This window comes from Orcinus orca, chromosome 3 (genome assembly GCF_937001465.1).
Source record: "Orcinus orca chromosome 3, mOrcOrc1.1, whole genome shotgun sequence".
Taxonomy (NCBI): Eukaryota; Metazoa; Chordata; class Mammalia; order Artiodactyla; family Delphinidae; genus Orcinus; species Orcinus orca.
Window position 1 is genome coordinate 67,758,915 of NC_064561.1, and position 14,273 is coordinate 67,773,187.

At 42.0% G+C, this 14,273-nt stretch overlaps 1 protein-coding gene across 30 annotated transcripts in view; it reads right to left on the bottom strand.

The window, feature by feature from the left end:
* LOC101287170 (protocadherin alpha-C2) overlaps positions 1 to 14,273 on the bottom strand; it is a 171,023-nt gene that overhangs the window by 19,745 nt on the left and 137,005 nt on the right. For all 30 annotated transcript variants that reach the window (XM_033406612.2, XM_049708639.1, XM_049708644.1 and 27 more), the window contains 2 exons: positions 12,434 to 12,492; positions 9,382 to 9,470 (listed from right to left, as the gene is read on the bottom strand). In XM_033406612.2, coding sequence (XP_033262503.2) covers positions 9,382 to 9,470; positions 12,434 to 12,492 — 148 coding nt within the window. The remainder of the gene's footprint in view (positions 1 to 9,381; positions 9,471 to 12,433; positions 12,493 to 14,273) is intronic.

Consider the following 14,273-nt stretch of genomic DNA (forward strand, 5'->3'; position numbering starts at 1 on the left):
GAGCTTGGTGTGCATCTAACATAAGTCATTTACACTGGCTGAAGCTTCTAGCTTTGTCACAGACCTTTGGGTGACACCAGGTGACTATGGAAACAGACATATGACATATGTGTGCTTGGGTAAGACAGTATCTACGACGCAGAGTCAAAGAAAATAAGAGAGGTGACTTGGGGAATGTCACCTCACTACTCAGCTTGGCCCACGATGTCACCTAGAGCAACAGCTCTGGACACGGGATTGGGCCAATGTTGGAAGTAAACCCAAGCTGGCAGGCTTTCTTGGACCATCAACAACAAACTTGTTTGTTCAGACTTTCTGTACAGGACAGGCTTTCCTTCTTTTTAAAGTTTGTTTGGTTGTTTTTCACACGCAATCGCAGCTAGAATCGGGAGGCTTAGGGTACTCTGCTTGGGATTCAGCAGCCCAGGGACATGACTCTAGCAACAATAAACTTCCCATCATTCCTGTTGTCTTGTGGATGCAAATTTGGTTCCTGAAAGTTACCTTTTCACACCCTAACCTTCTGTAGTTAACCTCTTGAGTCTGACTTCTACAAGGCTCTCCATTTCCTATTTTAAAACTATGCAAAAACATCCTTTTTTCCCCTTTATTTCCTTTGGTACTGCCATCCTCAGGACTGCCTTCTCCCATCCTTCACCTAGCCCACTGCCTTGGAGTTAGACCTTTCCAGGCAGCGTACTGCTGGGGAAGCTCTTGGTCTCACTGAGATGAGAGTGGAACAGTATCCATCTCTTCTCCCTGTCCTTTCTATAACTGTGGGTAACAAGCTCCAAGTGCTGAGGCAGAGAGAGGCTCCTCTCCAACCCACAGGCTCATTTCCAGGCCTCCTGGCACTGACTGAGCTCTCTTATGACCCTCCCCTAGAGGCCCCTAGTCTCCAGCCAGTGCTTGACTTGAATATGTTTCTCCAGGTTAGGCAATGACCTTCTCAACTGCAAAGCTAACTGCCTCTGAGAAAAAGAACTTTTTAAGTTCTTTTGGAATCTGGACTGAGTTGCTCTGAAAATATTTGTCATTAAAGATCCTTGCTGTTGCTGGGGACCAGCTCTAGTTTCTAGTTTACTAGAATCAGTGAGGCTGAGGGCAACGCCTGCTGGAGCTGCAAAGCTTAAAGGCATTACAAGTTATCACTACCCCTCTGCCCTCAAACCAGGCCATAAATAGGTCTTTCTTGTCCAAGCACCTCCCAGGGAGGTGCTCCAAGCCCACCAATTCTATACAACCCAAGCACTCTTTCCCACAGAATGAACTGCTGACCCTCACCCGCCACTTCCGCTTCCCCACAAAGCTCTCAAACATACAGGTGGCCTGTTGTTTTTGAGCCAAGTCAGGTAGCAGAGTTGGTAACACACACACACACACCCTTCCTTGGTCCCTGAGACCCTAGGATCTCCCCAACAGAAACTTGAATTTCCCTTTCGATAAGGGGCTTAAAAATTCAGCTACAGTACAGCCACTATGGAGAACAGTATGGAGGTTCCTTAAAAAACTACAAATAGAACTACCATATGACCCAGCAATCCTACTACTGGGCATATACCCTGAGAAAACCATAATTCAAAAGGAGTCATGTACCAAAATGTTCATTGCAGCTCTATTTAAAACAGCCCGGAGATGGAAACAACCTAAGTGCCCATCATCGGATGAATGGATAAGGAAGATGTGGCACATATATACAATGGAATATTACTCAGCCATAAAAAGAAATGAAATTGAGCTATTTGTAATGAGGTGGATAGACCTAGAGTCTGTCATACAGAGTGAAGTAAGTCAGAAAGAGAGACAAATACCGTATGCTAACACATATATATGGAATTTAAGGGAAAAAAATGTCATGAAGAACCTAGGGGTAAGACAGGAATAAAGACACAGACCTACTAGAGAACGGACTTGAGGATATGGGGAGGGGGAAGGGTAAGATGTGACAAAGCAAGAGAGAGGCATGGACATATATACACTACCAAACGTAAGGCAGATAGCTAGTGGGAAGCAGCCGCACTGCACAGGGAGATCAGCTCGGTGCTTTGTGTCCACCTAGAGGGGTGGGATAGGGAGGATGGGAGGGAGGGAGACGCAAGAGGGAAGAGATATGGGGATATATGTATATGTATAGCTGATTCACTTTGTTATAAAGCAGAAACTAACACACCATTGTAAAGCAGTTATACCCCAATAAAGATGTTAAAAAAAAAAGAAGAAGAAGAAAATCTATTCCAGCATTTTGGAATAAAATTTTGTCCCCCCCCCCACCCCGCCAAAAAAAAGGACGGTGTGTATAGAAAGCTAGAAGGGAGGGTTATTCAGAAACTCTCCTGTCCCAAGCAACACTCAAACAAAAGAAGAATGAAGTGTATTATTTTCCTAAGACATACGCAGAAGTTGTTTCTCATGATGAAGTTTGCAGGGGCCAGACTGTACTGCTCCAGTGGCTCATTAGGTGGATCAATGATAACCAGAGGGACTGTAATGAGTCTCCATTTCCTGACCCTGCATTAGCTGCTTCTCTGCATCTGTGGGATTTGAAGGAAACTGCAGCCTAAGAGAACAGCTCCTGCCCCTCCTCTCTCCTCACTACACTCTCCTCTCCAAAATGTATGCCCAGGAGCACACGTCTGAGTGCACAAGGGATTCGATTTTCAGGAGGCACATGATCTGTTGTGGGTCTCGGACATAGAAGAAATTCTTTTACTATGTATCACGGCCCCAATCCTGACTGTATCCTGCCCAGGGCTACCGAACCTGGAAGAATGGGTGTAGGAAAAATGAGAGAGGTGCAGGGAATACAGGGTGGAGGGAAAGAAATATCTCAGAATCTATTTACTCAACAGAAACTTTTGATTTCAGGAAAAGCAGGAATTCTTCATTCTAGTTTTTTATTTACATGACCATTAAAAATAGAGGTGCAGAGGGTTCTCCTAAGAAGGAGTTAAAGAAAGTCACGGATGGAGCCAGCAGAGACTTAAACTTCCTGGCTTCTCCTGGGTAGAGAATTCTAATTCCCCTTCTCACACCACCTCCCTCTCTCCCTCCAGGCCAGGTCAGAACACACAAGATAAGCTACATAGAGAACTCCAACAGACATGATGAGCTCCACGCCCCCGGAAGGTAAAAGTGTATCTTACACAAGGACTTACTTTCCTCAGCTACTAGACACAACTACGGCAAGCTGGCACTCCTGGGCTGTGAGATGCAAGGTGAGAGTGGAGGATACTGACGGGAGGGAGCTGCTCCACCCACATAGATCGCAGATCTTATTTTTTTTTTCCTGATAAAGATATGCACACATCTCCCAGGACTATTGTTGCCATGACAACAGCAGAAGTTGAGGGTGAGCAGGTTAGTGGAACGGCATGCTTTCTAAATTCTCAAACAAGGCCTGAGGCTGCAGTCACTCATGATGTGGAAAAATTCATGTTGACGGTACTCCTATATGGATTCCCCCAAATTTAAGGATCATGGCTTCTTTCTGGGGGAGAATCAGAGATGAAGTCTCCATGGAGCCCCTCCGTGGGGACGTGATTTAGTCAGGGAGGTAGGAATCCCTAAGACAAATAAGAGCATGAATCTCCCTATAAAACTAGGGCACATAAACTGTCCGTCTTCCACAGAGTAAAGAGATGCAGCAAACCAGGGCAAAAACAATCCCCCGAGGACACAAAAAGGCGCTTTTAAAAAAATCTGCTCTATAATAAAGCCTTCCCACAGAGACTACTCAGAACAACTCAGACCTAAATTCTGAAGCTGAAGGATAGACTCATACCTTGAAAAATCATAAAAATAACTACCATTTACTAAACAGTGTTCTCCAGGCTGTGTGTATTATCTCATTTAATTCTTGCCAACAACGCTGTAAGGTAGACACTACTACTATCTCCATTTTACAGAGAAAGAAACTGGGACTCAGAAAAGTTATGTAATGGTCCCAGGAACATACAATTGCTGGGCTTCCTGTAAGAATCATAAACAGATGGCTTCCCTGCATGGTTTCTGAGCCTCCAAAGGTATCAGACAATCTCAGAAATATTTACTCTCAACTCTATAACCTTAGGGTTCATCAGGATCACTTGGAGGCCTCCTTAAAGCACAGATGGCCGGGCCCCAGCCCGAGAATTGCAGATTTGATACGTATTGTCAGTGTGGCTCTGGGAACCATACCTTGAGAACCCCTGTGCAGTCACTCTAAACTAAGCTTCTCTATACAGATGAACCTGTTTGCAAGCCAGAAATAGAGACACAGACGTAGAAAACAAACGTATGGACACCAAGGGGGGAAATCGGGGGTGGGCTGAATTGGGAGATTGGGACTGACATATATATACTAACTAATATGTATAAAATGGATAACTAATGAGAACCTGCTGTATGGCACAGGGAACTCTACTTCACTGTACAGTAGAAACTAACACAACATTGTAAAACAACTATACCCCCATAAAAAAAAGAGACAGAGATAATGCAGGCAACAACACAGAAGAATGAAAGCCCCCCCCCAAAAATAAAATAAAAAAATAAACTAAGCTTCTCTAAGGAAACCTCATGGCCTTAGTTGCCTCACCTACCTAATTAACCTTTCACACTTCAGCCCCAGATCCTCTGGGGTGTTCCTTGAAAAGCTAGAATGTTATCTTTGGCAGTGTTGTGCATTTCGGAATTCCTCCACTGATGAATTCTTTGGCTGAGCTCTGAGCTCTTTTGAATTCTGAGCTCTTCTGAAAATAGCGAATATCTCTCACTCTAAAATTAATTTACTGCTGCCTTAGGTAAGTCCTGAGATCCCATGAAGTGTAGAAAGAGGAGCCTGGAAGGACCAGTCAAGATAGCAAAGCAGCCAGGGGCCCTGAAGCCAGACTAGCTCTCTTGAAGGCAGGGACAGTCTTTCTATAACCTCTTGGGATTCTCTCTAGGAACTGTCACAAGAGGGCACTCATTAAACCCTGTTCAGAGCTTGCACACTGAGAACGTTAAAAGAGTTGTAAGCACGAATGACTGGCCCTTTAATGCCCTCAGCCCCCCAACACACTCCTCCATCTGAAGGATGACTGTGTGCTGTGCACTCCCTACTCAGCTCCTTTTCTTTCCCTGTTCAGTCTCACTGAGCTGCCGAGGAAATAAGAAGCCTGTGGTCCAGGTCTGCTCACACAGAGGCAAAGCTGGAGAAAGTGGCCAACAATTGGGATTAACAGACTTAATGCCCGACTTGTTTATCCTGCAGGAAACATCACCTGGTGATGTCCCCATTGATCCCTTCAGAGCGTGGCATCTTAGCCTAGGCTTCTGTGGACTGTGAAAATGAATGGGGACAAAGTGTGGGGACAAAGCCAAAGAATTCATCAGTAGGGAAAAACAACTACAAAGAACACATGTGAGGGGGGATCGGTCACAGCAGGCCTCTCTCTATTCCCATGGCTGCCACTGTTGCAGGTGTTGGTGTCAGAAGGTGCTGGTTCCTGAGAAGGTCTCAGACACAAGTGAAAGGAGACTCAGGCGCCACTAGGAAACCTTTTGGAAGCAACTGCACTTTCGTCATGAAACACTAAGGGCAACAGAATCAGTGAAAGGCAGGCTCTACTTGGGAATGAAAGCAACCAAGTTTTTTTCCTTTTTCTCAGGCAGAACTGATAAATTCTCCTCATGCCATCTCCAGGAGGGTGGCTGGGGGTGACAGGACTGTACAGATGTCAGGATGACCCAGACAACCTTAGAGGGTCTGTATCTGGGTTCAGAAATGAGAACTACTGAATTCTCGCTACGATGCTACCAGCGAAGGCCACCACACAGACTGCATGAAACGAAAGTATCCCAGAAAAAAAGGAATAAAAAGATTAGACATTTGGGACTTCCCTGGTGGTCCGGTGGTTAAGAATCCACCTTCCAATGCAGGGGACGCAGGTTTGATCCCTGGTTGGGGAACTAAGATCCCACATGCTGCGGGGCAACTGAGCCCGCACACCATAACTACTGAGCCCACACACCACAACTATCGAGCCCATGCACTCTAGAGCCCATGAGCCACAACTAGCGAGCCCGCAAGCTGCAACTACTGAGCCTGCGTGCTCTGGAGCCCATGTGCCACAACTAGAGAGCCCGCATGCTGCAACTACTGAGCCCATCTGCTCTGGAGCCTGAGTGCCACAACTAGAGAGAAGCTTGTGTGACACGATGAAAAGCCCGCACAACGCAACGAAAAATTCCACATGCCACAACTAAGACCTGACGCAGCCAAATAAATAATTTTTTAAAAATAGACATTTATTAATACTATATGTCAAGCACTATATTCAGCTCTTTCTTCTTTAGTTATCATGGCAACCAGATAAGATAGGTGTTATAATTATACCCAATTTACAGATGGGGTAATTAAGAAAACATGAATTTAAGCAATTTGCTTATGCTCACCCAGCAAGTAAGTTTGAAGTGGAATTCAATTCAGATCTGATTCTAAACCATAATCTTCATCTTTATGCCATATTCCCTCCAAACATTGCAGAACATATTTTGAGTCCTAAAACTCTAAAGTACCAAAAGGACAGAGCAGAACACAGAGGAACATCTCTCTAATGTCCTATCACTGGTGCAGAGGTATGCTGAAAAGTATGGTTAGGTCACCCATAGAGTAACTGGAAGATATAAGCTCTGTCCAGCTCAGTCCATGAAAACTGTGACTCATGACTCAACAGCCAGGTATAGTACTGGAGAGAAGGGATTATACAAGAGGAGTTAGGACATTTGGGCAGTGGAGCGATGGCGACTCCTTCCCTCTCTTCTGTCAGAAAGATGGGTTCCTCCCTCCTACACTGTTGGTGGGAATGTAAATTGGTGCAGCCATTACGGAAAACAGCATGGCGGTTCCTCAAAAAAACTATAAATACAGTCGCCATATGATCCAGCAATCCCGCTCCTGGGCATATATCCGAACAAAACTACAATTCGAAAAGATACATGCACCCCTATGTTCATAGCAGCACTGTTTACAATAGCCAAGACATGGAAGCAACCTAAATTTCCATTGACAGATGAATGGATAAAGAAGATGTGGTAAATATACACAATGGAATATCACTCAGCTATAATAATGCCACTTGCAGCAACATGGATGAACCTAGGAATTACCATACTAAGTGAAGTAAGTCAGAAAGAGAAAGACAAATATCATATGATATCACTTATGTGTGGAATCTAAAATGCAACACAAAGGAACCCATCCATGAAACAGATATAGACTCATAGACAAAGAGAACAGACCTGTGGTTGCCAAGGGGGAGTGGGAGTGGGGGAGGGAAGGATTGGACGTTTGGGATTAGCAGATGCAAACTATTATATAGAGAATGGATACACAACAAGGTCCTACTGTGTAGCACAGGGAACTGTATTCAATGTCCTATGATAAACCAGAATGGAAAAGAATATAAAAAAGAATAGGTGTATATATGTATATATACACACACATATATCTGAATCACTTTGCTGTACAGCAAAAACTAACACAACATTGTAAATCAATTATACTTCAATAAATTTTTTAAAAAAGATGTGTTCTTAACATTCTTTTGAATTTGAAGGAGAGTCCCTGGGCCAGATGCAGATAAAAATAATCAGTAAACAGTTCCTATTTCCCACTGGCCTAGGAATACACACCAACCAGCAACACTGATGAAAGGGAGAATGTATTCAAAGTTAATTTTGGGCTCACCAGCCTGACCTACAAAGTCTCTATAAGAACAAGAAAAAACCCTGAAATGGAGGCAGGGTAGGAGGGCATGATTTCATGGGGCTGCTAGGATTGAGTAGTTCTCACCTTTCAGATGCCTCCCATCCTGCAGCACTTGGTAGTCTAAAACCACTTCCTCCTCCATCGCTCCTTCACACCATCACTGGCATTAGGGTTGCAGATTTGTCAATGAACTATTTTATGTTTTTCCCCTTGCCATCTGGCAATATTAGCTCTCTAATGAATTGCTTTAACTCGAGCATTTGTTTTTTTTTTAACAAATGTGACTTTTAGTTGAATTATACAATATTCATAAATAGCAAATGCTGGCTGATTAGAATCAACGAAAACCCTTAGAGCTGCCAGCGAAAATGGGCCCTTAGCTGCACATGTTACTTGCATAGCCTAATCACTTGAAAGGCACCAGCTTATTTTTGGAAAGAACTTTTTACACATACGCTTATGTAATCTGTTATGTATGCATATATGTATGCATTTGGATTTGGGTGGATTCTTGCAAGCCAGCCATGCTATGAATATAAGAGCTAGATACACTTGGATTTGGAACTAGACACACTTGGGTTTGAATCCTACCTCTGCCACTTACAAACTATGTGAACTTGGGTATGTTTCTTAGTCTCTCTGTGTCTCTAGCTCCTCACATGTAAAATAGAGATAATAAATCCCTTGCAAGATTGTCTCAAGGAATAAATGAGATCACACAAGGCACAGTGTCTGGGTACATTGTGGCTCAATTATTAGTAACTATTACCATCATCATCATGTTCTATTAATAGAGGATTATGGTAGACAACATTTGCAGTCTCTATAATCCTTCCTTTCTGATAACTGCCACAGGGATGGGCCTCCAAAGCCATATTTGTATTATATGACACTGCTTCAGTGATTGGGCAAGAATAAGGAAAATAAGGAAATATGAGTTTAGGCAACTTTTTTATGCTCACCCAGCCATTGGGTTCTTGATTTAATCTGGCAGATTCTCTTTCTTGAAAGTTTGGATTAGGAATCAGTTCCCATTGGTCCTCTGAACTAAGAAACTGCAAGACTGGTCATGTTTGGCAATGTGCATGTCAAGGCAATAAAATTCAGTCTGCAGAATGATGTACATGTCAGGGAAGGAGGAGGCCTGACTGTGACTTGAAGTCAACCAGAGTGGTGCCCTGGTTCTGACAACTTTTCCACTTCCATGAGAAACTCCATTTCATCGATCTATCTGTTAATCAATCTATCAGTCTCCCTTCTGCTTACTACTTTGAGTGGATTTCCATCACCTTTAACCAAAAGATCTTTGCTAACAGTGTCATCTTTGTGCATGAGGCCACCAGATCTTGCCTGTTGTAGTTCGGACAGCCTAAGCATTTGAAATGTACCCAGTTATTTCAGAAAATAACTTTACACACACACACACACACACACACACACACCCTTATGTTATCTGTTTTCAACTGCTGAAGTACATTAAGTGGAAAATCAAAATACTCCTGCATAATCATGTAAGCAAGGAAGTCACACATGTAAGAAAAAGAAGTAAGAATAAAAAGAGAGCCACTGACATTCCTGGTCTTACAAAAACAGGTCATCTCATGGCTTTCCAGAATCCAAGCAAGAAGGGAGAGACCCTGGGTCTTTACCTGGTGTCGCACTGGATACTGTTGGCCACTGCTGATCAGGCCCTCCTGGACCAGCTCGTAGAATGCCAGCCTCTTCCAGGTGCACAGAACTGAGTAAACACATAGACCCAAATGATAGTTAGACCATAAATGCCTTTCCAGCTCTCCTTCCACCCTCAGAAAGTGCTCACATCTCTGGAGGCAGGGCTGCAGCTAACACTTTTTACTCATGCTTGAACTGAAGCAATCACCACTGAGCAGTCACCTTGCATCAACTGTAAAAGCATTGCTGACTTACTTGTCTGCTACACCATGCAGGCGATAAACATGTTTTATCTTTATAGCAATTTTGGTTTTCAGTAATGCTGTGTGGTGTTCATTAAATCTAACAGGAAGCCCATCAGAGGGCTAATGACATTTTATCGTCTTAATGCCAAAGCAGATGAGGAGAGCTTGTTCTCAAAAGCCCCAAGCCTCTTTTGCTAGATCTCTTATTTCTGGGTTCTCATAGGAAAGAGGAAAGCACGAACATTATTTGCTGGTAACTGTAGTATTATTCCAGTTTGGCCCAATTAATTCTTAACTTTTATTTTCTGTTTTACTCTTTCTGTATCTTTTCCTCATAGATAACCCACCCTACATTTCCTGGGACTAGAGGAAGTTTATCACCAGCACTCATGGATCCCAGTTCAGAAGAGATTAATTCATCATGAAATATTGCAGAGAGTGAGACATGAACTGGGAGATCCTTAGAGGCAAGTAGAGATAGAACGTAAATTGTTCAAGGGCAGAGAGAACATCATATTCTTTATGTATGTGTAATGTTAGCAGATATGAGACCCTCAATATTTTCTGGATGAAGAAAGGAACAAATGGGACCCTAAGAGTAAATATCACCCAAGAAAACCCTCACCAAAATAAGAGGACTCTTTGAAATTAGGCATTGGTTCATCTCAGAAGTTAAGTTACTAAAGTAAAACTTAGAGTACTACTGCCTGAAGGGGTCCTGTGACTCAACAGAGCAGGAAAACTTGAAATATTGTGGGGGAAGGTCATCTCTAAGTTCAATATTCTCTTACTCTTTTTTTTTTTTTTGGCCGTGCCAGAAGGCTTATGGGATCTTAGTTCCCGGACCAGGGATTGAACCCGCACCCTTGTCAGTGAAAGCACAGAGTCCGAACCACTGGACCGCCAGGGAATTCCCAATATCCTCTTACTCTTTGACTTCAAACAACATATCTAGTGGAAATTCACTCATTAAGCTCTGCCCTACTGCTGTTCTTTCCTTCATCTACACCCTAGAATCTTCTCTTTTTTCCAAATATTAATATCCTTCGGGTGTTGGTGGATTCTACCAGCAAATTGTATGGGTTCAATTAGATTCATTCTGAAGATGGAACTACCCTAGGAACCAGCTCAGCTCAAAGCAGAATTTTCAAAGGAACAGGCACATGATATCTGAGGCTAGAAAGGCCAAGAAGCCAAGCGTATGTGTGAAAAAGATGAGTGTTGTTTAAGTTCACAACTTTAACATATGTTCCATGTACTACACTGTGAGGAATAAATAACATTTAGTTTTAATTTTTATTTCATTTCTTATCCTACTTGAATCTCATAATATCTTAATTGAATCCTGAATAGAAACACATGTGGCTTCTTTTTTTTTTATTTGAAAATGGAATAAGGAACTGATATAGTTTAGTATTTTATTTTAATATAGTTTTAAAGGTGCATCTTATAGCTTTGGTACTTTTCAAGTAAAGCACTAATTCAACTGGGACAAAAGAAGTTGGTATTGTAAACCGCATTTTTTCCTATCATATAGTCCACCACAATAGCTCAGATGCAGGCAAAAGCATAAGCTGGTTTCTAACAAATAGAAAAGAATCTTTCTGAAACCTAGTATTCTGGCATCTGCATAAGTGTTTCTGGCCTAAAGTTATGACCAGATTCCAATGTGATGTCTCACCAAGCCAACTACTGATCTTCAGTTTTCACTGATTGCTTCTCGTTCAGAAAGAGCACCCATTATAATGATTTCTGCTCAATTTGTAATGTAATGTTTGGGAATATGTTGATTTATTTTGATTTAATGTGTTTTTAACAGGCTAAAACTAATTTTTCATTAACTCAATACATACTCTGTAAGCTCTCTCTTTAGAAATTGATCAAGGTTTGGTGACGATCTACTCAAGAGTTGCCCAGATATTTTGAGGGGCTTAAGTCTGGAGTTTATTTCTTCTTTAAAACTAAGTTATTTTGGTGGTAGTGAACACTAGTTGCTTGGCTCTCTCCATTTGGTTTCCCAAAGACACTCACAAACAATGAATCTTTTATTTGGCCCGGTGGCTTGAATACTAGATCAGGTCTGGGAATAATGGTAGTTAATCAATTACTGTCAAAGAGACAAAATAGAGAAGGCAAAATTATATTTAATCTGAGTTTTAAAGTAATGTTATTGCTCTAGGTTAATTTAAAAGTAAGCTAGATTTGGTCTCCAGATATTCAATAAAAGCCCTTCACATGGCTCATCCTCTGAAGAGCTCTTGCCACTGAGGGCAGGCAATAAGATAGCAACAAGATGGAAAAGATAAGGAGACTCTAATAGGGGTGAACATGAACAACAATTACTGTGGTTAACAGGATATAACAGTCAATGTGTGATGGAAAACCAAGGTAGACAACAAGTGCATATATATTACACAATGTACTCAAGTCTGAAAGCATCAGTATTCATTATAATTTTAAGGGAAGGACAGAAAGTACAGATGGGGAAGGGATGAAAGAAGTTGAAGCTACTTCCTTATAGAAATTTTAATGAGAGAAAGTAAACAGTCGCCTGTATCTGTGATTTTACAGGAGATTCTTATTTGCCGGCACTTGATAAGCATTTGGCACTGACCACTTCCAATGTTTCAAGGAATAGACACGGAGACAATATAAACAACTGCATTCCCCTGGCAAAGTATCTAAGCTTCTCAGTTTTGACAGCTGCTTCCGGCCTATGAAGACAGTTTATCTGAGTCAAACAATTGCAGTAACTTCTGAGTGAAATGAGGAGGGAAAGCCATACCTGTGCATTCCTGCTCTCAGGGAGGCAGAGTAACGCCAGTCAGGATTGGGTTGTCGGGGCTGCAAAATCACAAAGGGAGTTTTTGTTAATATGGCAAAAACGATGATCTCCTAGTGACGATGTTCACCGATGAGTTGTTTCTTAAATATTTCCATGTAGCTATTAAAAGTATGGAAGAAGCCATTTCATATGCATCTCTAAGATGATGTTCACATATATATAGCACTTCAGGAGAAAATTAAATTAGCTCATCAGGGTCCTTGCACAGATTAAATACCATGGAAAACTGGGTTTAATGATGCTGTGAGGACCGGCTTTGGCTTTGCCTTGCTCAAAACAGGTCTATGTATTAAGATACACACTACTATATATGAAGTACATAAACAAGGGCTTACTATATAGCACAAAGGAACTCTATTCAATATCTTGTAACAACCTACTATGGAAAAGAATCTGAAAAAGAATATATATAACTGAATCTCTGTACCCCTGAAACCAACACAATATTGTAAATCAACTATACTTCAATTAAAAAACAAAACAAAACAGGTCTATGTTCCTAAAGCAGCACTAGTGGAAGGACAGTCTATTCTGAAACAGGAAAAGCTTTCATTGTTTTTGCCCTCAAATGCCCCTTTAAGGGAACATCCCCAATTTGGTATTCTAGCTATAACAGGGAACACAGCTACACAAATTCTGCTGTTCTGGCTGGACTGCAGAGCACTGCAATCTGCTGCTGACTTTGCAGACTGCAGCATGTTTGACTCTGGGCGGATGTGCCCAGTCATAATGCCAGCAACTGATAACAACCTCTTCTGCTGATTGAAGAGGAATACAAGGGAGAGGAAAACAAACCACCGTGGGGTTTGACCTTGTTGTGCTGCATAATCCTTTTCATAAAATTGTACTTGTTTCCTGCTCCTCTGAGGGCTTTGCCTTCTTATTCAATTACTGTTTGCTAAGCTCTGTTTAACAGGGAGCAGCTGAAACCTAAGAAGAACCTGACTTGCACCACCTATGTGTTGGAAAGATGCATTGCCCTGTGTCTTCAAACTCAATTCAAAGTGGAGGGGACACCGAGGGAAATGTGGGCACCTAGAGACTGTTCTGGAAGTTATGTGCAGAGTAGAAGCTACTCAGGAATCACTGGGGACAAAATCAATCACCATCACTATCTTGTTATCAATTAGCAAAAATGTTATTATGAAAAGCCCATGACAGATGTTCCTCTCGATGTGTTTTCATGGGCAGAGATTAAAGTGGTCCTGTCACTGAATATTGAGGCCTATTTGAATGGAAAGATGAAGAGATGGAGGTTGTATTCTGCATTTTCCTCTGGACTATAATTATCATATTTGGTAGACACAAGGCCACAGTAATGCCAATTACTGTAATGCCAATTGACATTTCAAAATGTCAATAAGTTTGTTCCTGTCATTCTTATAGTTCATTCAAGGGATGCACAGTATTTCATAAACATACTTCTTCACAAGATCCAGAGAAGAAGTGATCAGCATCTCAACTTCCAGACAGACTTCGGGATGGTTAGATGATATTCAACAATTTAGCCGAGTCAAGGCCCAGAAAAAGCTACAACTCTACGATACTTTACCTCAAATGTCCCCATACACTAACTGCTCTCTCCGGTCCCTTCCATTCTGTTGGCAAGATATGAACATACAAGCTGCTTCATCCTTGGTTCTCAAATTCACAAAATGCTATTGATGTTCCTCATAAAGTACCATAAAACTATCTACAGATGAAATGAAGGGGCTCCCATTTTCTATCAGGGGTAGTAGAGGGAGCAAAAGAGAAAATATTTGCAAACCATTTGGTAAAC